This window comes from Oncorhynchus nerka, linkage group LG9b, assembly GCF_034236695.1.
Source record: "Oncorhynchus nerka isolate Pitt River linkage group LG9b, Oner_Uvic_2.0, whole genome shotgun sequence".
In the NCBI taxonomy this organism is placed as follows: Eukaryota; Metazoa; Chordata; class Actinopteri; order Salmoniformes; family Salmonidae; genus Oncorhynchus; species Oncorhynchus nerka.
Genome location: NC_088424.1, coordinates 2,228,871 through 2,252,394, shown reverse-complemented (window position 1 = coordinate 2,252,394; position 23,524 = coordinate 2,228,871). Strand labels below are relative to the sequence as shown.

General features: G+C 45.6%; 1 protein-coding gene across 1 annotated transcript in view; it reads right to left on the bottom strand.

Moving 5' to 3' along the window:
* gpr158b (G protein-coupled receptor 158b) overlaps positions 1–23,524 on the bottom strand; it is a 91,190-nt gene that overhangs the window by 14,085 nt on the left and 53,581 nt on the right. The window contains exons 5-8 of the mRNA XM_029642072.2: positions 18,245–18,313; positions 7,469–7,578; positions 5,984–6,222; positions 2,052–2,190 (exon numbers count right to left, since the gene is read on the bottom strand). Coding sequence (XP_029497932.2) covers positions 2,052–2,190; positions 5,984–6,222; positions 7,469–7,578; positions 18,245–18,313 — 557 coding nt within the window. The remainder of the gene's footprint in view (positions 1–2,051; positions 2,191–5,983; positions 6,223–7,468; positions 7,579–18,244; positions 18,314–23,524) is intronic.

The window sequence follows — 23,524 nt, the reverse complement described above, 5'->3', positions numbered from 1 at the left end:
TTCATAGACAAACATGGGCATTAGAATGACCCATACTGAAGAGCTCAGTGACTTTCAACGTGGCATAGGATGCCACCTTTCAGTTCATCAAATTTCTGCCCTGCTAGAACTGCCTCGGTCAACTGTAAGTGCTGTTATTCTGAAGTGGAAACGTCTAGGAGCAACAACTGCTCAGCTGCGGAGTGGTAAGCCACACAAGCTCACAGAACGGGACTTCTGAGTGCTGAAGCGCGTAGCAGTCGTCTGTCCTCGGTTGCAACACTCACTACCGAGTTATAAACTGCCTCTGGAAGCAACTTCAGCACAAAAACTGTTCAACGGGAGCTTTATGAAATGCGTTTCCATGGCCGAGCAGCTGTACACAAGCCTAAGTACATCATGCGCAATGCCAAGCATCAGCTGGACTGGTGTAAAGCTTGCCGCCATTGGACTCTGGAGCATTGGAAAAGCATTCTCTGGAGTGACAAATCACACTTCACCATCTGGCAGTCCGATGGACGAATCTGGGTTTGGTGGATGCCAGGAGAACGCTACCTGCCCCAATGCATAGTGCCAACTGTAAAGTTTGGTGGAAAAGGAATAATGGTCTGCGGCTGTCCTTTCATGGTTCCGACTAGGCCCCTTAGTTCCATTGAAGGGAAATCTTAACGCTACAGCATAAAATTACATTCTAGACGATTCTGTGGATTAAGGTTAGAGTTAGGGGTAAGGATTAAGTTTAAGGTTAGGATAAGGGCTAAGCGTCAAACTTTAAATGAGGCAAGTGAATTTACAAGAATTTGGGCTTTTTCATATCCTTGACTAATTCAACGGGGATCATGGCGCCGAGGGACGGCGGTCAAGGTGCCACAAAAGTCTCTGTCCTTCCGTCCCTCCATCCCTCTAACTGCTCCTCCGATAATAAGATTCAACCTCATTAATCATGTTAGTCAAATCAAATCGTATTTGTCATGTGCGCCGAATACCGTGAAATGCTTACTTACAACCCCTTAACCAACAATGAGGTTCAAGAAATAGAGTTCAGCAGTCTTAGTCATGTTTTTGGCATTGGTTGAAACGCAACATCACGACTCCCTCCATCCCTCCCTCAATCCCCTCCTCCTCTCCTCTCTCCATCCCCTCCTCCTCTCCTCCCCCCATCCCCTCCTCCTCTCCTCCCTCCAGCCCCTCCTCCTCTCCTCCCTTAGTCTGCCAGCCCTTATCTCTGGGCTCCAGCAACCTGGCTGCTCTCTCCGATCCCTCAGAGATGGTTTCTTTTTGGGGTTTGGTTCATCTGAGACATTCATAAGGGTGCTGTTTAGAATTTTACATTTAGGGGACAGATTTACAGTAATCGATCCCCCCCCCTCCCCTCCCGTCACCGTTGTAATATTCAATGTAGGCATATTCAATCACAGCTGGTTTGTTATTGGGTGAGGCATGCCAACATGTTATGAAACCTCTTCAGATACAACCCCGGGGTTAAATGGATGGTTATGCCATAACCTTGCTGGTTTGTTCTGCATGACAATAGACTTGTTTATGCTCATACTGTACGTACGCCAATCCCTTTCATTGTGGATTTGTAAAAGGTATTAATTGGACCCAGCTGTTCGTGAGCAGCACACACACAACCCTCTTTCCCCCCACCCCCCTTCCCCACAAACACTTGTAGTTCTCCTGGTGGTCAAATGAAGAGGTGGCTCATCAAGCCAGTGCCACCAACCAGTGTCAGCTCCACCAGCAGATTCAAGTAGAGGAACAGTTACAGGGCATAAGGAGTTTATTTTAAGCCTTGGCAGATTTATGCACTGTCTGCCTGGTGCAGGCATATTTTATTCACCTCTGTTCAAGTGGCTTATCCAAGCTGTCCTGCTGACTATTCATTTGCTTGATGGGAGGGAGCGCTCTATTCTGCCTTTTAACTGGGGATGTTCTGCTCCTGTTATTCTCCTGCTTAGAGGCCTATATCGCTTCTTGATTATGATTATAAACTATAGGGTCACACATTTGTAAGGGCATACACAGTATGGACTCTCTCTCTCTCTCTTTCTCTCTCTCTTATTACTTACTTAATGGTGTGGAATATTGCCGATATGAGGAGTTCATTGTATATGGCAACAGTCATGTAGCGTGGTTCATGGAAGGCTGACGGTACGGTCCGGACAGCATAGCAGAGGTACACTCCCCACAGGAGAAACAGGAACTCAGCTAGATAAGGAGAGGTCAACAATTCATTGTCGTTAACTCTAACACACAAATAGCAGAGATACACAACATACAATGACTGGAAATGTAAAATTATATTCTGTAAGATCTGCATTATTTACGACAACCATTGTTTGCTTTGGTTTTCACAAAATGGCATACGTGTAACTTGTTATTTAGCAATACAATTCAAGGGTCTCCACATGTAGGGCACAATTATCATATGATTGTGTAAAAAAAAAAAAAAAAATTGTCATAATATATTTTAGGAGATGGAGGGATTCAACTTTATATTCAAGTAGATATAGTTTACTCAATAGCAGTTTTTCATTTTGACATGAAGTGGGTAAAAGTTGTAATAATTTTATGAGCAAAATGGCACGGTCACAAGGAGAAACCCACTTGTTTTTGAGACAGGGGTGTCATCAAAGCTGTGTTGTATTCATTAGGTATGTCTTAACAAAATGTTCAAATATGCATTATGATACAGTACAAGCTGAAAAAAAGTTATACAAAAATGACAATTATGACCATAACCGTGGCCATTTGCATGACAATCAATCGTTATCCAAAATTCCATAATCGTCACAGCCCTATCCTCATGTCCCGTCGGTTTTGAAAAGGCCACAATTCAGCAGGAAAGAATTGGCAAAATTCAAGGACCTCAGCCTGTCAAGTGTTGATGGCTGCACATCATGTAGTCACTAGCCACTGACAGTTACTAATTTTGCTGTGCCCGTGAGAGTTCCCCTTTCTGCCTACAGTGATTTCCCACTGCTTGACTGCCAGCCCACTGCCTCATTGACAGATCTCCTGCTGGATAGAGATCCTCTCTATTGTCCAAAGGTAGCTGGTAGTTAGCAAAGAGAAAGGAAGTCTGAGTCTCTCATCTTGGTTTATTCTACATTCTAAGAACTGTACTTAGAACTGGCATTATCCTAAGTTCTCTGAACTGATCTCAGAACTGTAAGACAGTCCACGTCTCTCGTCTCTCCTTTATTCTATGTTTTTAGAACTATTCTCAGAACAGCTCAAAACTGTTTAAAACATTTTCCGTTGCATGCCCAAATGAATACGACCCACTTTTCAGAACTGTTTCAGGACTGATTCACTGTTATTCGAGAGCCCATAACGGTGATGATAATTTATATTCCATTTCCAAGAACTGTTATCAGAACTGTAAAGCAGTCCGAGTCTCTCATCTTTCTGTTGTTCTACATTCTCAGAATTACTCTCTATTGTCTGCCCATAAAAACAGCCCTAATTTACATTCATTCAATAATTAACACCAAAGACAACAGGGATCATGTCGGATTGTGGATTGTCATCTGTAAATAGTGATTAGAGTGTATTATTATTAATGTTTTGTGAATCATGATGACTAATTATAAGCTATTTAATATGTCATCAGTATGCATGGTGAGCTGTTTGTAAATGCTGGTGGGAGGAATAAGTCATTTCTTATTAGATCAACACTTTTTTTTCATTAACTGATAAATAATTTTTATCATTATTGTAGAACCACAAAACAATACAAATAATAATTGTATGTTCTCTTTTTAAAATTATTTTCCTGTACAGCACCTTAGCACCTTAGAAGGGTGGATATCGCCCACGCGTTTCCAGAAGCTGTCAGAACAATCAGCGGGGCTGCTGACCCCCTACCCCCGACCGCAGACCGATCTCTCCTCTTCAACATTTCTATTTACAGGCACTCTAGCTGTCTCTGCCTCCCCTGCGAAGCTGCACAATGTTCTTACGCCTTATCTCAAATCCGTTGGAGAAAACACTCTCCGCATCGCTGTCCATATCTCTCTCAAGGTCCTCTGACAGAGCAGAGCACATCGCTTCTCAGGGATCCATCCTCTTTAAAAAGGATTGGATGATAGGTCCTGTGTCTCAGCTGCCTGTCACATTCCCCTCTAGAAGGGGCTTGGCAATTCTCCAATTCTTCTCTTGTTATTCGGAGACTGGAGGAGTCCATTTGTGTTCCCACCTACAGTTTGGCTTTTGGAAATGATGAAACAAACAACAGCTCCAGTGGCGATGATAATAGGAGTAGGGCCTAGTATCAAATCAAATGTTACTGGTTGAAGATGTTATTGCGGGTGTAGCAAAATGCTTATGTTCCTAGCTCCAACAGTGAAGTAATACCTAACAATACACCCCCCCCCACCCACAAAAAAAATATTAGAATGAGCAATACCAGAGTCCGGAATATAAATGTATTCTGAACAAAAATATAAAGGCAACATGCAACAATTTTTAAGATTTTACAGTGTTATAGTTCATATAAGGAAATCAGTCAGGCCCTAATGAGGCCCTAATCTATGAATTTCACATGACTGGGCAGGGGTACAACCATAGGCCCGCCAACTTGGCAGCCAGGTCCACCCACTGGGGAGTCAGGCCCAGCCAATAAGAATGAGTTTTTCCCTAGAAAAGGGCTTTAATTACAAACAGAAATACTCCTCAGCAAACACCCCACACACCCTCAGACGATCCCACAGGTGAAGAAGTCGGATGTGGAGGTCCTGGGCTGGCGTGGTTATACATGGTCTGCGGTTGTGAGGCTGGTTGGACGTACTGCCAAATTCTCTACAACGATGTTAGAGGCAGTTTATGATAGAGAAATGAACATTCAATTCTCTGCCAACAGCTCTGGTGAACATTCCTGCAGTCAGCAAACTTGAGACATCTGTGAAATTGTGTTGTGTGACAAAACTGCACATTTTAAAATGGCTTTTAATTGTCCCCAGCACAAGGTGCACCTGTGTTATTATCATGCTATTTAATCAGATTATTGACATGCCACACCTGTCAGGTGGATGGATTATCTTGTCAAAGGAGAAATGCTCAATAAAAGAGATATAAACAAACTTGTTGGCAAAATTTCAGAGAAATTAGCTTTTTGTGCGTATTGAAAATTTAGTCGATTTTATATTTCAGCTCATGAAACATGGGACCAACACTTTACATGTTGCATTTATAATTTTGTTCAGTGTATGTACAGTGCCATTCTTACATGGAAGAAGTTTGGAACCACCAAGACTCCTAGAGCTGGTCGCCTGGCCAAACTGAGCATTCATGGGAGAAGGGCCTTGGTCAGGGAGGTGACGAAGAACCCGATGGTCACTCTGACAGAGCTCTAGAGTTCCTCTGTGGAGATGGGAGAACCTTCCAGAAGGTCTATCATCACTGCAGCTCTCCACCAATCAGGCCTTTATGGTAGAATGGCCAGACGGAAGCCACTCCTCAGTAAAAGGCACATGACAACCCACTTGGAGTTTGCCAAAAGGAACCTAAAGACTCTCAGACCATGAGAAACAAGATTCTCTGGTCTGATGAAACCAAGACTGAACTATTTGGCCTGAATGCCAAGCGTCTGGAGGAAACCTGGCACCATCCCTATGGTGAAGCATGGTGGTGGCAGCATCATGCTGTGGGGATGTTTTCAGGGACTGGAAGACTAGTCAGGATCGAGGCAAAGATGAACGGAGCAAAGCACAGAAAGATCCTTGATAACAACTTGCTCCAAAGCACCCAGGACCTGAGACTGGGGGGAAGGTGAAGGGTAGAGTACGGGGTGGTAGCCATCTAGTAACAGTGACTAACGTACAGGGCAGGGTACTGGGTACTGTTGTAAAACCAAAATAATGAAAACAACAATTGGCGTAACCCGCTACAAACATAAAACGGAACGTCACAATGACATAATTTCAACCAGTTTTTAGCTTAATGATGTCATTTACCCACTGGGTATTGACTAGGGGTCCACACTTCCGTCACAACTCACCGACTGCCATCATGTAGTCCCAGCGGTCGAGCAGGCACATGCTGAACTGCAGCCCATCGGGGGTGAGGCCCATGTTGATAAGAGCCAACGTCAGGTCAGGTGTCTGACACACAGCCGAGGTCCAGGCCACCAGGAACCACAGCACCACTAGCAAGATGACCCCCAGCAGACGCAGCACCCGCCAGCTGGTCATGTATGGAGTCCTTTGGGCTGTACGGGACAAGAACACCTTCAGCACCCTGGAGGAGGGAAGAGAGAGAAGGTTTTTGTTGTTCCCAAATCCCAACAGGCAAAATTTGGCATCTAACGGCATCATTTTCTGGTTTTATGATTCTCATTGAGAAAAACATATAACTAGATTATAACCAACAGGTCTCTGTTATAAACAGGTAAAGATATCCTTTTCATTATTGCTTTATCATTATGTATTTTACAAATTATGGAACTTGACACAACTAACACTACTTTAACTGCAACTACTGTACTACCACCACTACCATCCCAACATTACTCCTTCCACCACTGCACTTTCTATTGTTTTGGTTATTACTTGTTCTATACTACCTGTACTGCTGCAAGCCCTTGCAAGCACTAGTATCTCACTGAGACGTGTGGGCTAGATTAGCATAGATATATAATGAGGAGATATTTTGACCTTTGGGTTCTCTGAGGGAACAACCATGATTGATCCTGTCTCAGATCTGTGTGTGGGATTCCCCTAGAGGGTACTGACACTGAGGTCATGGTTCGAGCTTTCTACACCAGGAGGAATTTAATTGGTAATTTTGTCAGGTGAGAAGTAGCAGGCTGCCCTTTGGCCCCTCTTTTCTGCACTGCTCTCAAAACTATACTGACTGAAGTGGGGGTGTACCCCCTCTCGCGCAAATACAATACACACACACACACACACACACACACATCTATTTCTTACACACACATGGTCAGATTGAGTTGTTTCTCTACTGTCTCAGTGAAATGTAAAAAGGCCAACATGAGGGCCAACTCATTTCCAGAAGAAGAGAGTGGAGAAAACTCTATGCTACGGTAAGTAGTTCTGTGTGATTGAGAATGTAAAGTGCTACCTTTGCCTCTAAGTCCTCTGGCTTCGACTACTAAGAAGCAAAATAGAACGACTGCAAACCAGGACCAATTCTGAGAAGAACCTGGATATGAGAGAGCGCTCCACAGGGCAAACTCATCAAGGAGCATCATTGGGAAAATTGGGGGGAGAAAGGACTCAATGTTCTGAGCCGAATACTGCAGAAGTTATCCAATTTGGCCATATGTCATTGGTTTCTCTGCATGATACATCTGGGGTGTATTCACTAGGGTAGGTCGTAACGGAGAGGGACCTACCTGATTATGCAGTTGCAAAACGTTTTCTACGGTGCAAAACATATTGTTGTTGTGTGTACTTATGAATACACCCCTGTGATTTAGGTTCCTTTAGCAAACTCCAAAAATAGAATGAACATACAAACATACCTATAAAGCTTCAGGATCACTGTTCCGTAGGCTGTGGCAAAGCCCAGGAGACGCACCCATCTCAGGAGGATACAGCGGAACATGCTGGGGTTGAAGTACAGTATCATCACCTAAAGACAAGTGGAGATGCACATTACTTTGACTATATTTTAATTTATGTTAAAAAAAAGAGTGGGGCAGTCCCACTCCTTTAGTATTTTCGCTAGTGAAAAAGTGTAGTGAAAAAGCAAGGAGAGTGTGCTAGAGCGGATTGGATTCAAACCCATACCTACAGCGGTACATACAGTTGAAGTCGGAAGTTTACATACACTTAGGTTGGAGTCATTAAAACTGGTTTTTCAACCACTCCACAAATGTTTTGTTAGCAAACTATAGATTTCGGCAAGTCGGTTAGGACATCTACTTTGTGCATGACACAAGTCATTTTTCCAACAATTGTTAACAAACAGATTATTTCACTTATAAATCACTGTATCATAATTCCAGCAGGTCAGGAGTTTACATACACTAAGTTGACTGTGCCTTTAAACAGCTTGGAATATTCCAGAAAATGTCATGGCTTTAGAAGCTTCTGATAGGCTAATTGATATCATTTGAGTCAATTGGAAATCAGCCAAGACCTCAAAAATAAATTGTAGACCTCCACAAGTCCGGTTCATCCTTGAGAGCAATTTCCAAACGCCTAAAGGTACCACGTTCATCTGTACAAACAATAGTATGCAAGTATAAACACCATGGGACCACGTAGCCATCATACTGCTCAAGAAGGAGACGTGTTCTGTCTCCTAGAGACTAACATACTTTGGTGTGAAAAGTGCAAATCAATCCCAGAACAACAGCAAAGGACCTTGTGAAGATGCTGGAGGAAACCGGTACAAAAGTATCTATATCCACAGTAAAGTGAGTGCTATATCGACATAACCTGAAAGGCCGCTCAGCAAGGAAGAAGCCACTGCTCCAGAACCACCATAAAAAAGCCAGACTACGGTTTGCAACTGCACATGGGGACAAAGATGGTACTTTTTGGAGAAATACCCTCTGGTTTGATGGAACAAAAATATAACTGTTTGGCCATAATAACCATTGTCATGTTTGGAGGAAAAGGGGGAGCCTTGCAAGCTGAAGAACACCATCCCAACCGTGAAGCACGGGGGTGGCAGCATCATGTTATGGGGGTGCTTTGCTGCAGGAGATACTGGTGCACTTCACAAAATAGATGGCTTCATGAGCAAGGAAAATTATGTGGATGTATTGAAGCAACATCTCAAGATATTAGTCAGGAAGTTAAAGCTTGGTCGCAAATGGGTCTTCCAAATGGACAATGACCCCAAGCATACTTCCAAAGTTGTGCCAAAATGGCTTAAGGACAACAAAGTCAAGGTATTGGAGTGGCCATCACAAACCCCTGACCTCAATCCTATAGAAAATGTGTGGGCAGAACTGAAAAAGCGTGTGAGCAAGGAGGCCTACAAACCTGAATCAGTTACTCCAGCTCTGTCAGGAGGAATGGGCCAAAATTCACCCAACTTATTGTGGGAAGCTTGTTGGAAGGCTACCCGAAATGTTTGACCCAAGTTAAACAATTTAAAGGCAATGCTACCAAATACTAATTGAGTGTATGTAAACTTGTGACCCACTGGGAACGTGATGAAATAAATAAAAGCTGAAATAAATCATTCTCTCTACTATTATTCTGACATTTCACATTCTTAAAATAAAGTGGTGATCCTAACTGACCTAAAACAGGGAATTTTTACTAGGATTAAATGTCAGGAATTGTGAAAAACTGAGTTTAAATGTATTTGGCTAAGGTGTATGTAAACTTCTGACTTCAACTGTAACTATTATGTCAACCACACAACCAGTATGTCAGCCAATTTAGTAACGTCCTTCTCACGAGCTAGTCTACATATTTGAGAATGTTCAAGTTGAGCTGTTGTCCCAGCTCCACAGACTGAACTGCTTTGCTGGCTGTCAGCAAAATAACAAAAAGCACCAGGTTTTAGACTCTTCCACGATACTCACAACCTATCCCTTTAAATAAGTGTGATAGCCACCCCAATCCCATTTCCTTCCTTGTTTACATATTGTATGTACTCTACAAATCAGACCTGCATTCAAATAGTTAAAAAAAAAAAAATTAAATTCTAAAGGTGCGCTCGATTGAACTTGCATGACACAATGGAACCAATGGAATAGTCTCAAAAAGTGAAAACCCCAGCCATCTGGCCCTCCAGTTCAGCTAAATCAAAACACTCAAAGCATTTGAGAGGCAACAAATACCATTTCTAATCCAGGTTTAGTACAACCTTCACATTTCCACAGCTATACACTATAGCTCCCAGAGATACAGTTTTATCTTGTCTCTATGGTATATTCCACAATTTGAGGTATGCAGTGTGGCTGTTTGAGAGATGGCAGGTATCCTCTATAATTAAGCAGAGCGACAGCACCTGTCCCCTGCGGCGAGATGGCAGAACATCGGCAACCAGCTTGCTTAACTCGCAAACAGGGGAAATGTTCTCGTGGATATGGGATGAAACAATGGCACAGTGCCACACACAACCCGCAAAGCACATATCACACTTCCATGATATGAGAGGAGGCCTCATTTAGCTGCAGAATTCACTGGAAGAAAATGTTGGTAAAACTTTACCTGAAAGGTACCTAGGTAAGGACTTCATAACACATTCATAACCCATACATACCACATTCATAACCCATACATACCACATTCATAACCCATACATACCACATTCATAACCCATACATACCACATTCATAACCCATACATACCACATTCATAACCCATACATAACACATTCATAACCCATACATACATACATACCATTCATAACCCATACATACCACATTCATAACCCATACATACCACATTCATAACCCATACATACCACATTCATAACCCATACATAACACATTCATAACCCATACATAACACATTCATAACCCATACATACCACATTCATAACCCATACATAACACATTCATAACCCATACATACCACATTCATAACCCATACATAACACATTCATAACCCATACATGACACATTCATAACCCATACATGACACATTCATAACCCATACATACCACATTCATAACCCATACATACCACATTCATAACCCATACATAACACATTCATAACCCATACATACCACATTCATAAGCAATACATACCACATTCATAACCCATACATACCACATTCATAACCCATACATGACACATTCATAACCCATACATACCACATTCATAACCCATACATACCACATTCATAACCCATACATAACACATTCATAACCCATACATACCACATTCATAAGCAATACATAAGGACACCTTCATGATGATATGAAAAGCTTTAGCTGCACTTTTCTTGAAGGGTACCTGCATAAGGACTTCATAACACATTATTAACCATCCATAGGCCATTCATAAGTCTAGGCACTTCATAAATGCTTATGTCAACAAGTTGCCTGCATTATTAATCCTTTACCCAAAGTTTTGCCTATATCAAGCACTGTCAACAGAACATTTGTACAAAGTTTTGATTCACGCACGCATCTCTCATCTCGGTGATAGGGAAATAGGTACACCTACAGTCTATGGATTTAAATACATGTGCGTAATGTAGGAAAGATCCACAATTACTACTAGTACACCCTAATTGCATCCACTTGTCATGGCCAGAAGCAATAAAAGCAACACAAGACTGGCAGCACTGGAGATTTTTAAGTTTATGTTCCTCCAGGAATAAAAAAGCAAGTAAGTGAGTGTACCCTAATTGTCCAAGATGCATTTATATCCTATACATTAAGAAGAAATACTATCAATATCTTTTCAACATGGGCTCCTGCTCATCATGCATCATGACTGTAAATGTGATCGAGGGCATCAAGGAATTGCTGCAGTCAGCTGACATGTATCCCTGGCTGTAAGCTGGCTTTTAAAGTTCCAAAGCTTTTCATTTGCATGCGAGTCATGAAAAGTGTATATAAAGCCACGTCCATATGTGGAGGGCTTAGAGTGGTGACGCTATTGGTAAAGTAAATGACTGCAGTCATGAGACACATTAACTGGTTGGTACACAGGCAAGAGACAGACTCCTGTATATCATACCACGTTGGTTTCCTTCAAAGTTACTTATATTTTCCTAATGTACAGTAGTATCTGAGGCTAGAAACGGGAATGTTATGAGTTTGATTGAGGAGCGAAATGTAACAGTGTACAGAGCATGCACACACACACACATACACATACAGCACGCCCAACAGCAACATCACAACAACACTCAAATGACAACAATGGGATTCATATTGTATACCCCTCCCAAACATAGCCACCAGTTACATACTCATTAACTGCATTTGATCATGTTCTTCATAAATGTTACAACTTCTAATGATGGTGAGTGGAGGAGTCAAGCGCAGAGAGCAGTTAATTCAGTACGTGGTTATTTTATTCCATAGACTGTGATTCCACGACATGCAAAAAACACCAGGGCACATAAAACAACCCGTCCCAAAACTACACCGGACTAAAACCTGTCCGGAAAAATACTGATCACACTCATACATAGATAACAGGAAACAAGCCCGCACAAATACCCAGCGAGCCTAGTACCCTTAAATAGCCTACAAACAAAAACTAACTCAAAACAGGTGTACCCAATTAAACCCAATAAACAGAAACAAACGGAAAGGGAATCGATGGCAGCTAATAGGCCGGCGACGACAAGCGCCGAGCGCCGCACGAACAGGAAGAGGCACCATCTTCTGCGAGATTCGTGACAGTAACCCCCCCCCGACGCGCGGCTCCGTCCTCGAGGCGGTGGAAATCCCTCAAGAGGGAAGGATCTAAAATGTCCCTCCCCGGTACCCAGCACCTCTCCTCCGGACCGTACCCCTCCCAGTCCACGAGGTACTGCAGGCCCCTCACCCGGCGTCTCGAGTCCAAAATCGCTCGTACTGTGTACGCCGGGGACCCCTCGATGTCCAGAGGGGGTGGAGGGACCTCCGGTACCTCACCGTCTTGTAGGGGACCAGCTACCACCGGCCTGAGGAGAGACACATGAAACGAGGGGTTAATGCGATAGTAAGAGGGAAGTTGCAATCTATAACACACCTCGTTTATCCTCCTCAGGACATTAAATGGCCCCACACACTGCGGCCCCAGCTTCCGGCAGGGCAGGCGGAGGGGCAGGTTTCGGGTCGAGAGCCAGACCCTGTCCCCTGGTGCGAACACCGGGGCCTCACTGCGGTGGCGGTCAGCGTCTCTCTTCTGCCGTTCACTGGCCTGCCTGAGAGAATCCTGGACTGCCCGCCAGGTCTCTCTAGAGCGCTGTACCCACTCCTCCACCACAGGAGCTTCGGTCTGACTCTGATGCCACGGAGCCAGGACCGGCTGGTAGCCCAGTACGCATTCGAATGGTGACATATTTGTGGATGAATGGCGAAGTGAGTTCTGTGCCAACTCTGCCCACGGGACATACCTCGCCCATTCTCCTGGCCGGTCCTGGCAATACGACCTCAGAAACCCACCCACTTCCTGGTTTACTCTCTCCACCTGCCCATTACTTTCGGGGTGATAACCAGAGGTAAGGCTGACCGAGATCACCAGACGCTCCATAAACGCCTTCCAAACCCGGGACGTGAACTGGGGACCCCGATCAGATACGATATCCTCTGGAACCCCATAGTGCCGGAAGACGTGGGTAAATAGAGCCTCTGCAGTCTGTAGGGCCGTAGGGAGACCAGGCAAAGGGAGGAGACGGCAGGACTTAGAGTACCGATCCACAACGACCAGAACGGTAGTGTTCCCCTTAGATGGGGGAAGATCAGTAAGGAAATCTACCGAGAGATGGGACCATGGCCGTTGTGGAACCGGGAGGGGTTGTAACTTCCCTCTAGGCAGATGCCTAGGAGCCTTACTCTGAGCGCATACCGAACAGGAAGAGACATAGAGCTTCACATCCTTAGCTAAGTTGGGCCACCAGTATTTCCCCCTAAGACCCCGCACTGTCCTATCAATCCCCGGATGACCCGAAGACGGTAGTGTGTGAGCCCACCGAATCAATTGATCATGGACACCAAGCGGCACGTACCTACGACCGGTCGGACACTGTGTAGGCGCAGGTTCAACACTCAACGCCTGCTCGATGTCCGCGTCCACCTCCCATACCACCGGGGCCACCAGCCGAGAGGCTGGAAGGATGGGCGTGGGTTCGATGGACCGGTCCTCGGTGTCATAGAGGCGGGACAGCGCGTCGGCCTTAGTGTTAAGGGAACCTGGTCTATAAGAGATCGTAAATCTAAAGCGTGTAAAGAACATGGTCCACCTAGCCTGACGCAGATTCAGTCTCCTCGCCGCTCGAATATACTCCAGATTGCGGTGGTGTGCCCGAGCGCTGAGACAGCACGGCTCCAACCCCAGCCTCGGACGCATCCACCTCCACTATGAAATGCTAACGAAGGGTCCGGATGCGCCAACACGGGAGCTTCAGAGAACAGCACCTTCAACTGGTTGAAGGCTCCGTCAGCCTCTGCCGACCACCGCAGACGCACCGGCCCCCCTTCAGCAGTGAGGTAATGGGTGTCGCCACTTGGCCAAAACCCCGGATAAACCTCCGGTAGTAATTGGCAAACTCTAAAAACCGCTGCACCTCCTTTACCGTGGTCGGAGTCGGCCAATTACGCACGGCGTTAACACGGTCACACTCCATCACCACCCCCGAGCTGGAAATGCGATAACCCAGGAAGGAAACGGCTGGTTTGGAGAACACACATTTCTCAGCCTTGACGTATAGGTCATGCTTCAGCAGTCGCCCAAGAACCTTGCGCACCAGGGAGACATGCGCGGCGCGTGTGGCAAAATAAATCAAGATGTCATCAATATAGACTACCACACCCTGCCCGTGCAAGTCCCTGAGAATCTCATCTACAAATTTATTGAAAAAGATTGGAAGACGGCTGGAGCATTTTTCAACCCATACGGCATGACGAGGTACTCATAGTGGCCTGATGTGGTACTAAATGCTGTTTTCCACTCGTCTCCTCCCCGAATACGCACCAGATTATACACGCTCCTGAGGTCCAGTTTTGTGAAGAAACGCGCTCCGTGGAATGATTCCACCGCCGTAGCGATGAGAGGTAGCGGATAACTAAAACCCACTGTGATCGAATTGAGACCTCGATAATCAATGCACGGACGCAGACCTCCCTCTTTTTTCCTCACAAAAAAGAAACTCGAGGAGACGGGTGACATGGAGGGCCGAATGTACCCCTGTCTCAGAGCTTCCGTGACATATGTCTCCATAGCCAACAGCCACTGTGACAGTGGGTACACGTGACTCCGGGGAAGTGCAGCGTTCTGCTGGAGGTTTATCACACAATCCCACCGTCGATGGGGTGGTAATTTGGTCGCTTTTTTCTTACTAAAAGCGATAGCCAAATCGGCATATTCTGGGGGAATGCGCACGGTGGAAACCTGGTCTGGACTCTCCACCGTCGTGGCACCGATGGAAACTCCTATACACCTACCCGAACACTCGTCTGACCACCCCTGAAGAGCCCCCTGTTTCCAGGAAATGAGGGGATTGTGATGAATAGCTAGCCAGGGAATCCCCAACACCACTGGAAACGCAGGTGAATCAATAAGGTAGAAACTGATCCTCTCCCTATGATCCCCCTGCGTCACCATGTCCAGCGGAATCGTGGCCTCCCTGACCAGCCCTGACCCTAACGGTCGGCTATCTAAGGAGTGCACGGGGACAGGTGGGTCTATCTGCACTAACGGAATACCCAACTTACGGGCGAGTCCGCGATCCATAAAACTCCCAGCTGTGCCTGAATCGACTAGCGCCTTATGCTGAAGAGAGGGGAAAAACACAGGAAAAAAAAAACATGTGACCAACAGGGAGCTCTGGGTGAGTGTGTTGCCTGCTCACCTGGGGTGGCCGAGGAGTGTTCCGCCGACCAGCTCGACTCCCAGAGGAACTCCTCCAGCACCGGTCCAAAGTGTGTCCTCTCCGTCCACAATAGGCGCAGGAGGAGCCTCCTCCTCTGGTCTCCCTAGATGCAGCTCCTCCCAACTCCATCGGAGTGGGAGCGGGAGGGCTGGAGGGTGGAATTAACAGGACCCCTTCTGAACGCCCGCGGGCAGCTAGCAGGTTGTCCAATCGAATCGACATGTCTATCAGTTCATCCAGGGAGAGAGTAGTGTCCCGACAAGCTAGCTCCCGGCGGACGTCCTCCCGGAGACTGCACCGGTAATGGTCCATCAGGGCCCTACCCGTTAAACAGGAGACGACGAAGCTCACACTCTCCTCACCCAAGGGAGCCAGACGCACGGTAGCCAGGTAGAGCTCGAGCCGGAGCAAAAATCCCTGGCTCCCAGCCGCCGCTCCATCGTACTCCCTCGGGGGGGGGGAGAGACGCAATGAGCTGGACCCAGAGGACGACGTAGGTGGAGTAGGTGGCGTCGTCTGTGGGGGAGCTGGGGTAGACGTCGGTAGACCACTCCTCTCCCATCGCTCCATCCTCTCCATCATCTGGTCCATCGCTGTACCGATCCGATGGAGGACAGCCGTATGGTGATGGACGCGCTCCTCCATAGTTGGGAGAGGGGTGGTCGCTGCCCTTGCTGACTCCATTTCGGTGGTGCGGGCTTCTGTTACAACTTCTAATGATGGTGAGTGGAGGAGTCAAGCGCAGAGAGCAGGTAATTCAGTACGTGGATATTTTATTCCATAGACTGTGATTCCACGACATGCAAAACACCAGGGCGCGTGAAACAACCTGTCCCAAAAATACACCGGACACACTGATCACATACATAGATAACAGGAAACAAGCCCGCACAAATACCCAGCGGGCCTAGTGCCCTTAAATAGCCTACAAACAAAAACTAACTCAAAACAGGTGTACCCAATTAAACCCAATAAACAGAAACAAATAGAAAGGGAATCGATGGCAGCTAATAGGCCGGCGACGACGACCGCCGAGCGCCACCCGAACAGGAATAGGCACCATCTTCGGCGAGATTCGTGACAATAAACTCACTTGTACTGATAACCTCCGGCTAGTATTAGTTGTATCCAGGCTTCTGTAGTAACCAAGCCCTGTCCATGTAGAACAGCAAGTCCCACATTCCTCCATGACAAGTCAAAATACATCACGTCCCAAACAAGACGTACAACTAGGCCAAATATACGCAAGCACACACGTGCAATAGCACACACACGCAATACCCAGCAGAGTATAACTTGCATGGGCCACTCAAATGAGCGAAAGAGAAGGGAGCTACATGTTTGTTTCCAGCATCAACCTGCTAAGGTGGCTTCCTCTTCTTTCCCCTGTCCATACCCCCAACTCCTCCCAATAAATTAACCAGCAGATGTATTTTTAATACAAGTTGCACTAGAACTTGACGGACTCTTTAAAAATTGAGCACCACGGCAGAGCAGCTGCACTAAGCTGCGGCTGTGGCAACAGCAGCAGCAGGAGGAGAGCACATCACTGTGGAAGAGAGAGAGGGAGGGTGAGAGAGAGCGAGAGAAAGAATAGAGAGAGATAACCAGGGTTGCATGAGCACATTGGAGTGAGGAGTTCCTGGGTCCTGTGGCAGAAGAGATGAAAAGGGGAAAGTATATTTTGGGGGGATGGAGTCACTCCACTTTGGTCCAGGAATAGCCTGAGATGCAGAAACTTTGAGGACTGGAGTGCTGCACCCCTGGTTTAAAAGTATATCACAACGATAATGATGACAACCAAACCATAGTAGTATTGTTGATAAGCTTAGGTTTATCTCCCCATTTGTGTGGAATGCACCAAAAATAATGTTCAGTAAAAAAAAAACATGGTGAGGTGAGGTCTCCCAGTGCATAACGTGGTTACTACGTAACATTGTTACAATATAATGTTGTTACCATGTTGTCACAATGTTATATTGTTCCTACGCTACGTTGTTACTACATCACGTTATAATAAAGTTGAGTTATTACTAAGTTGCATTATTCCTAGGTTGCGTTATTACTAAGTTACGTTATTACTAAGTTACGTTATTACTAGGTTACGTTATTACTAAGTTACGTTATTACTAAGTTACGTTATTACTAAGTTACGTTATTACTAAGTTACGTTATTACTAAGTTGCATTATTCCTAAGTTGCATTATTACTAAGTTACGTTATTACTAAGTTATGTAAATACTACACTGCTACAGAGACATTGCTACAACTCTAGCCTGAGAGGAAAAGCCCAATCTCTAAAGCTTACTTTAGCCAACAACGTCGAACCTCATCCTTGTCAACAAACTTTTAATAGTCCCTCCTGTGTGGTTTACTTCTCTGGCTTTGTTTTCCCTTTTTCTTTTATAATTTTCCAAATGTGTTCTCTAGACAGCTGTGTTTTGCTGTTGGCAGCCATTGAAGGTATTTGAAGTGAGTGAATTTGAAATCCCTGTAGCTCCATAAAAACGCCATGCAACGTTGGCTGTAAGCTCCCCGTCTGTTAAAACTCTGTGTGGCGCTCCAGGTTGGACTGTACGACACACTTTAAAGCATTACTCACACATCACCAGCTGTGTTGTCATCCAGGATGTCTGTGGCTTGTTTTTTTGTGTCATTTTAAAATATAGCTGTGATATATCAATTCAGAGGGACTGTGGACAATGGACAGGCATGCAGACGGTCAGAGACACACAAATGCACACGCACACACAAAGTCACAAACAAACACACGTCTAAATTGGAGACTTACGGTAGAGTAGAGAAGCAAGGCTCCAAACAAGATGGCTTCCAGGAGGATAAGACCAGATGCTCGGATCCTCTACAAAAAAAGAGCGAGAGAGAGAGACTCAACAGTAGAGAACAATAGAGGGCACTCAGCCATGCAATCTCCATAGACAAACATTGGCAGTAGAATGTCCTGTACTGAAGAGCTAAGTGACTTTCAACGTGGAACCGTCATAGGATGCCACCTTTCCAACAAGTCAGTTCGTCAAATTTCTGCCTTGCTAAAGCTGCCCCGGTCAACTATAAGTGCTGTTATTGTGAATTGGAAACGTCTAGGAACAACAACTGCTCAACCGGAAAGTGGTAGGCCACACAAGCTCAGATAACGGGACCACTGAGTGCTGAAGCACGTAGACATTCTAGACGATCTGTACTTGCAACAGAGTTGCCACAAACAGAGACAATGCCCCCATGCACAAAGCGAGGTCCATACAGAAGTGGTTTGTCGAGATCGGTGTGGAAGAACTTTACTGGCCTGCACAGAGCCTTGAGCTCAACCCCATCTAACACCTTTGGGATGAATTGGAACTGACGAGTGTGAGCCATGCCTAATCGCCCAACATCAGTGCCCAACCTATCTAATTCTTGTGTGGCTCAATGGAAACAAGTCCCCGTAGCAATGTTCCAACATCTAGAGGAAAGCTTTCCCAGAAGAGTGGAGGCTGTTAAAGCAGCAGGGGGGGTGACTAGCTCCATACTAATGCCCATTATTTTTCGAAAGAGATGTTTGAAGAGCAGGTGTCCACATACATTTGGCCATGTAGTGTAACATCCATTTTTATTTATTTTATTTTAACATTATTTTACCAGGTAAGTTGACTGAGAACACGTTCTCATTTACAGCAACGACCTGGGGAATAGTTACAGGGGAGAGGAGGGGGATGAATGAGCCAAATGTAAGTCATAGAGTTACTAGGATGATCTACACAATCATATCACATGAGAGAAATTGTCATCCATTCACTCATTCTGAATCTACTCGGCTGAAAATAAATAAAGAATTTGACTCAATGGCACAACACAATGGATATAAATGATCAAGATAGTCCCTTTGTTGAACTGCTCTGCTACCAATCATGTTAGTGAAAATGAGCGAGGGCCACTGGACAACTCTGGGCTTAATTTAATTACTCATTATATCCTAGAAGGCAATGTATTTTATGTATATATGTAAATTCACACACCTCAAGGGACATCTCATCTGAACTGCATTTCTGAAAGATTCTTATATGGAACAACCCAAGCTTCGAATCGTGGCATATAGCTGGATATACAAAACAAACGGCCTGGCATGTGTGGACTCTATAAGAGACAACCATATTGGAATATCATATACAGGTTTGTTTAACCCTGTCCTATAGTGTGTCAATAACCATCATTGCTGTGGAATACGTACTGCAAAAGGTGCCCTTAGGATGAGAAATAGAGTTCTTGACTCTGTGGTCGCTAAAAATCCCATGACACTTAATGCTTGATTATGGCTGTTAACCCCAGAGTTCTGGCTATACTCACCCTGGGCCCTCCCCAGTTTCAAATTGGCCCAATCACTCATCACCTCTCCACAGTGGAAATGGATTCCGTGTGATGAACATTCTGGCACAAAATGGCTACCATGCATCACCTGGGTGGATGTTACTACAAATTGGGGTTGGATGGAATAATGAGTTACTCCAGATCAAGGTAAAGTGCTTTGAGACCAGATGAAAAGCACTATGTCAAAGGAAGCCATTACCACAACAGAAGACCGTCAAATGTTCCCAAGAAGTCTAAGGCTGTCACAATGACTACCAACCTGTAGCACTCACATCTGTAATCATGAAGGGCTTTGAAAGGCTGGTCATGGTACACAACTCCATCACCCCAGACACCCTAGACACAATCCAATTTGACCGCCCCAACAGATCTACAGATGATGCAATCTCAACTGTACTCCAAATTGCCCTCTCCTACATGGAAGAGAGGAATACCTATGTAAGAATGCTGTTCATCAACTACAGCTCAGCGTTCAACACCATAGTGCCCTCCATGCTCGTCACCAAGCTTAGGACCCTGGGACTGAACACCTCCCTCTGTAACTGGATCCTGGACTTAATGACGGGCTGACCCCAGGTGGTGAGAGTAGGTAACAAAACTAGTTTGAAGATGGCGCCGGAAGGGAAGGGATGGCTGCCGTTTTATGGGCTCTACACCAACTGTGCTATTTTTATTTTTTTTCGCATTGTTTGTAACTTATGTTGTACATAATGATGCTGCTACAGTCTCTTATGACCAAAAACAGTTTCTGGACATCAGAACATCGATTACTCACCTTAAACTGGACGACAAAGAATTTTTCTTTAATGAGTCGGACGAGAGGGATTTACTCCAGACACCCGAACAGGCCCTCATCCCTGTCATTCGCAGGAGAAAGTGACAGAGGTATCGCGGAAGGAAATCAGGGTGCCTTGTGAGCACCCGGTGAGACGAGTGGCTATTCTGCCTTTGCAATCAGTACTATTGGCCAACATACAATCACTGGATAATAAAGTGGACCAGGCACATATATCCGACCAACGGGACATTAAAAACTGTAATATCTTATGTTTCACCGAGTCGTGGCTGAACGACGACATGAATAACATACCTGTGCAGCAAGAGGGGAAAAAAATCTAGACCACCTTTACTCCACACACAGAGACGCACACAAAGCTCTCCCTCACCCACCATTTGGTAAATTTGACCATAATTCTATCCTCCTGATACCTGCTGACAAGCAAAAATTAAAGCAGGAAGCACCACTGACTCGGTCATTAAAAAAGTGGTCAGACGAAACAGATGCTAAGCTACAAGACTGTTTTTCTAGCACAGACTGGAATATGTTCCGGGATTCTTCCGGTGGCATTGAGGAGTACACCACATCAGTCACTGGCTTCATCAATAAGTGCATCGATGGCGTCGTCCCCACAGTGATACTGTACGTACATACCCCAACCAGAAGCCATGGATTACAGGTAACATCCGCACTGAGCTAAGGGTAGAGTTGCCACTTTCAAGGAGCAGGACTCTGACCCGGAAGCTTATAAGAAATCCCGCTATGCCCTCCGAAGAACCATCAAACATGCAAAGCGTCAATACAGGACTAAGATCGAATCGTACTACACCGGCTCCAATGCTCGTCTAATGTGGCAGGGCTTGCAAACAATTACAGACTACAAAGGGAAGTAAAGCCGAGAGCTTCCCAGTGACATGAGCTAAATTACTTCTATACTCGCGTTGAGGCAAGTGCCACTGAAACATGAATGAGAGCATCACCTGTTCTGGAAGACTGTGTGATCACACTCTCCGCAGCCGATGTGAGAAAGACCTTTAAGCAGGTTAACATTCACAAGGCCGCAGGGCCAGATGGATTACCAGGATGTGTACTCCGAGCATGCGCTGACCAACTGGCAAGTGTCTTCACTGACATTTTCAACCTCTCCCTGTCTGAGTCTGTAAACCAACATGTTTCAAGCAGACCACCATAGTCCCTGTGCCCAAGAACACTAAGGTAACCTGACTAAATGACTACCGACCCGTAGCACTTACGTCTGTAGCCATAAAGTGCTTTGAAAGGCTGGTCATGGCTCACATCAACACCATTATCCCAGACACCCTAGACCCACTCCAATGTGCATACCGCCCCAACAAATCCACAGATGACGCAATCTCTATTGCACTCCACACTGCCCTTTCACACCTGGACAAAAGGAACACGTATGTGAGAATGCTATTCATTGACTACAGCTCAGCGTTCAACACCATAGGCCCTGGGACTAAACACCTCCCTCTGCAACTGGATCCTGGACTTCCTGACGGGCAGCCCCCAGGTGTTAATGGTAAGTAACAACACATATGCCACGCTGATCCTCAACATGGGGGCCCCTCAGAGGTGCATGCTCAGTGCTGTCCTGTACTCCCTGTTCACTCATGACTGCACGGTCAGGCATGACTCCAACACCATCATTAAGTTTGCAGATGACAACAGTGGTAGGCTTGATCACCGACAACGACGAGACAGCCTATAGGGAGGAGGTCAGAGACCTGGCCGTGTGGTGCCAGGACAACAACCTCTCCCTCAATATGATCAATACAAACGAGATGATTGTGGACAACAGTAAAAGGAGGACCAAGCACGCCCCCATTCTCATCGACGGGGCTGTAGTGGAGCAGGTTGAGAGCTTCAAGTTCCTTGGTGTCCACATCACCAACAAACTAACATGATCCAAGCACACCAAGACAGTAGTGAAGACGGCACGACAAAACCTATTCCCCCTCAGGAGACTGAAAAGATATGGCATTTTTTTTTATTTTACCTTTATTTTACTAGGCAAGTCAGTTAAGAACAAATTCTTATTTTCAATGACGGCCTAGGAAAGGTGGGTTAACTGCCTGTTCAGGGGCAGAACGACAGATTTGTACCTTGTCAGCTCGGGGATTTGAACTTGCAACCTTCCGGTTACTAGTCCAATGCTCTAACCACTAGGCTACCCTGCCGCATGGGTCCTCAGATCCTCAAAAGGTTCTACAGTTGCACCCTCGAGAGCATCCTGACGGGTTGCATCACTGCCTGGTATGGCCACTGCTCGGCCTCCGACCACAAGGGATTACAGAGGGTAGTGCGTACACCCCAGTACATCACTGGGGCCAAGCTTCCTGCCATCCAGGACCTCTATACCAGGCGGTGTCAGAGGAAGGCCCTAAAAATTGTCAAAGACTTCAGCCACCCTAGTCATAGCATGTCCTCTCTGCCACCGCACGGCAAGCTGTACCGGATCGCCAAGTCTAGGTCCAAGAGGCTTCTAAACAGCTTCTACCCCCAAGCCATAAGACTCCCGAACATCTAATTAAATGGCTACCCAGACTATTTGCATTGTCTCCCCCCCCTCTTTATGCTGCTGCTACTCTCTGTTATTATCTATGCATAGCCCACTTAATAACTCTACCTACATGTACATATTACCTAAATTACCTTGACTAACTGGTGCCGCCGCACATTGGCTCTGTACCGGTACACTCTGTATATAGCCTCGCTATTGTTATTTTATTGCTGCTCTTCAATTATTTGTTACTTTTATTTAGGTATTTTTCTTAAAACTGCATTATTTGTTCAGGGCTTGTAAGTAAGCATTTCACTGCAAGGTGAACAACACTTGTTGTATTCGGAGTATGTGACAAATAAAATTTGATTTGACATCCGCCACACTGACCCTCAACACAGGGGCCCCCC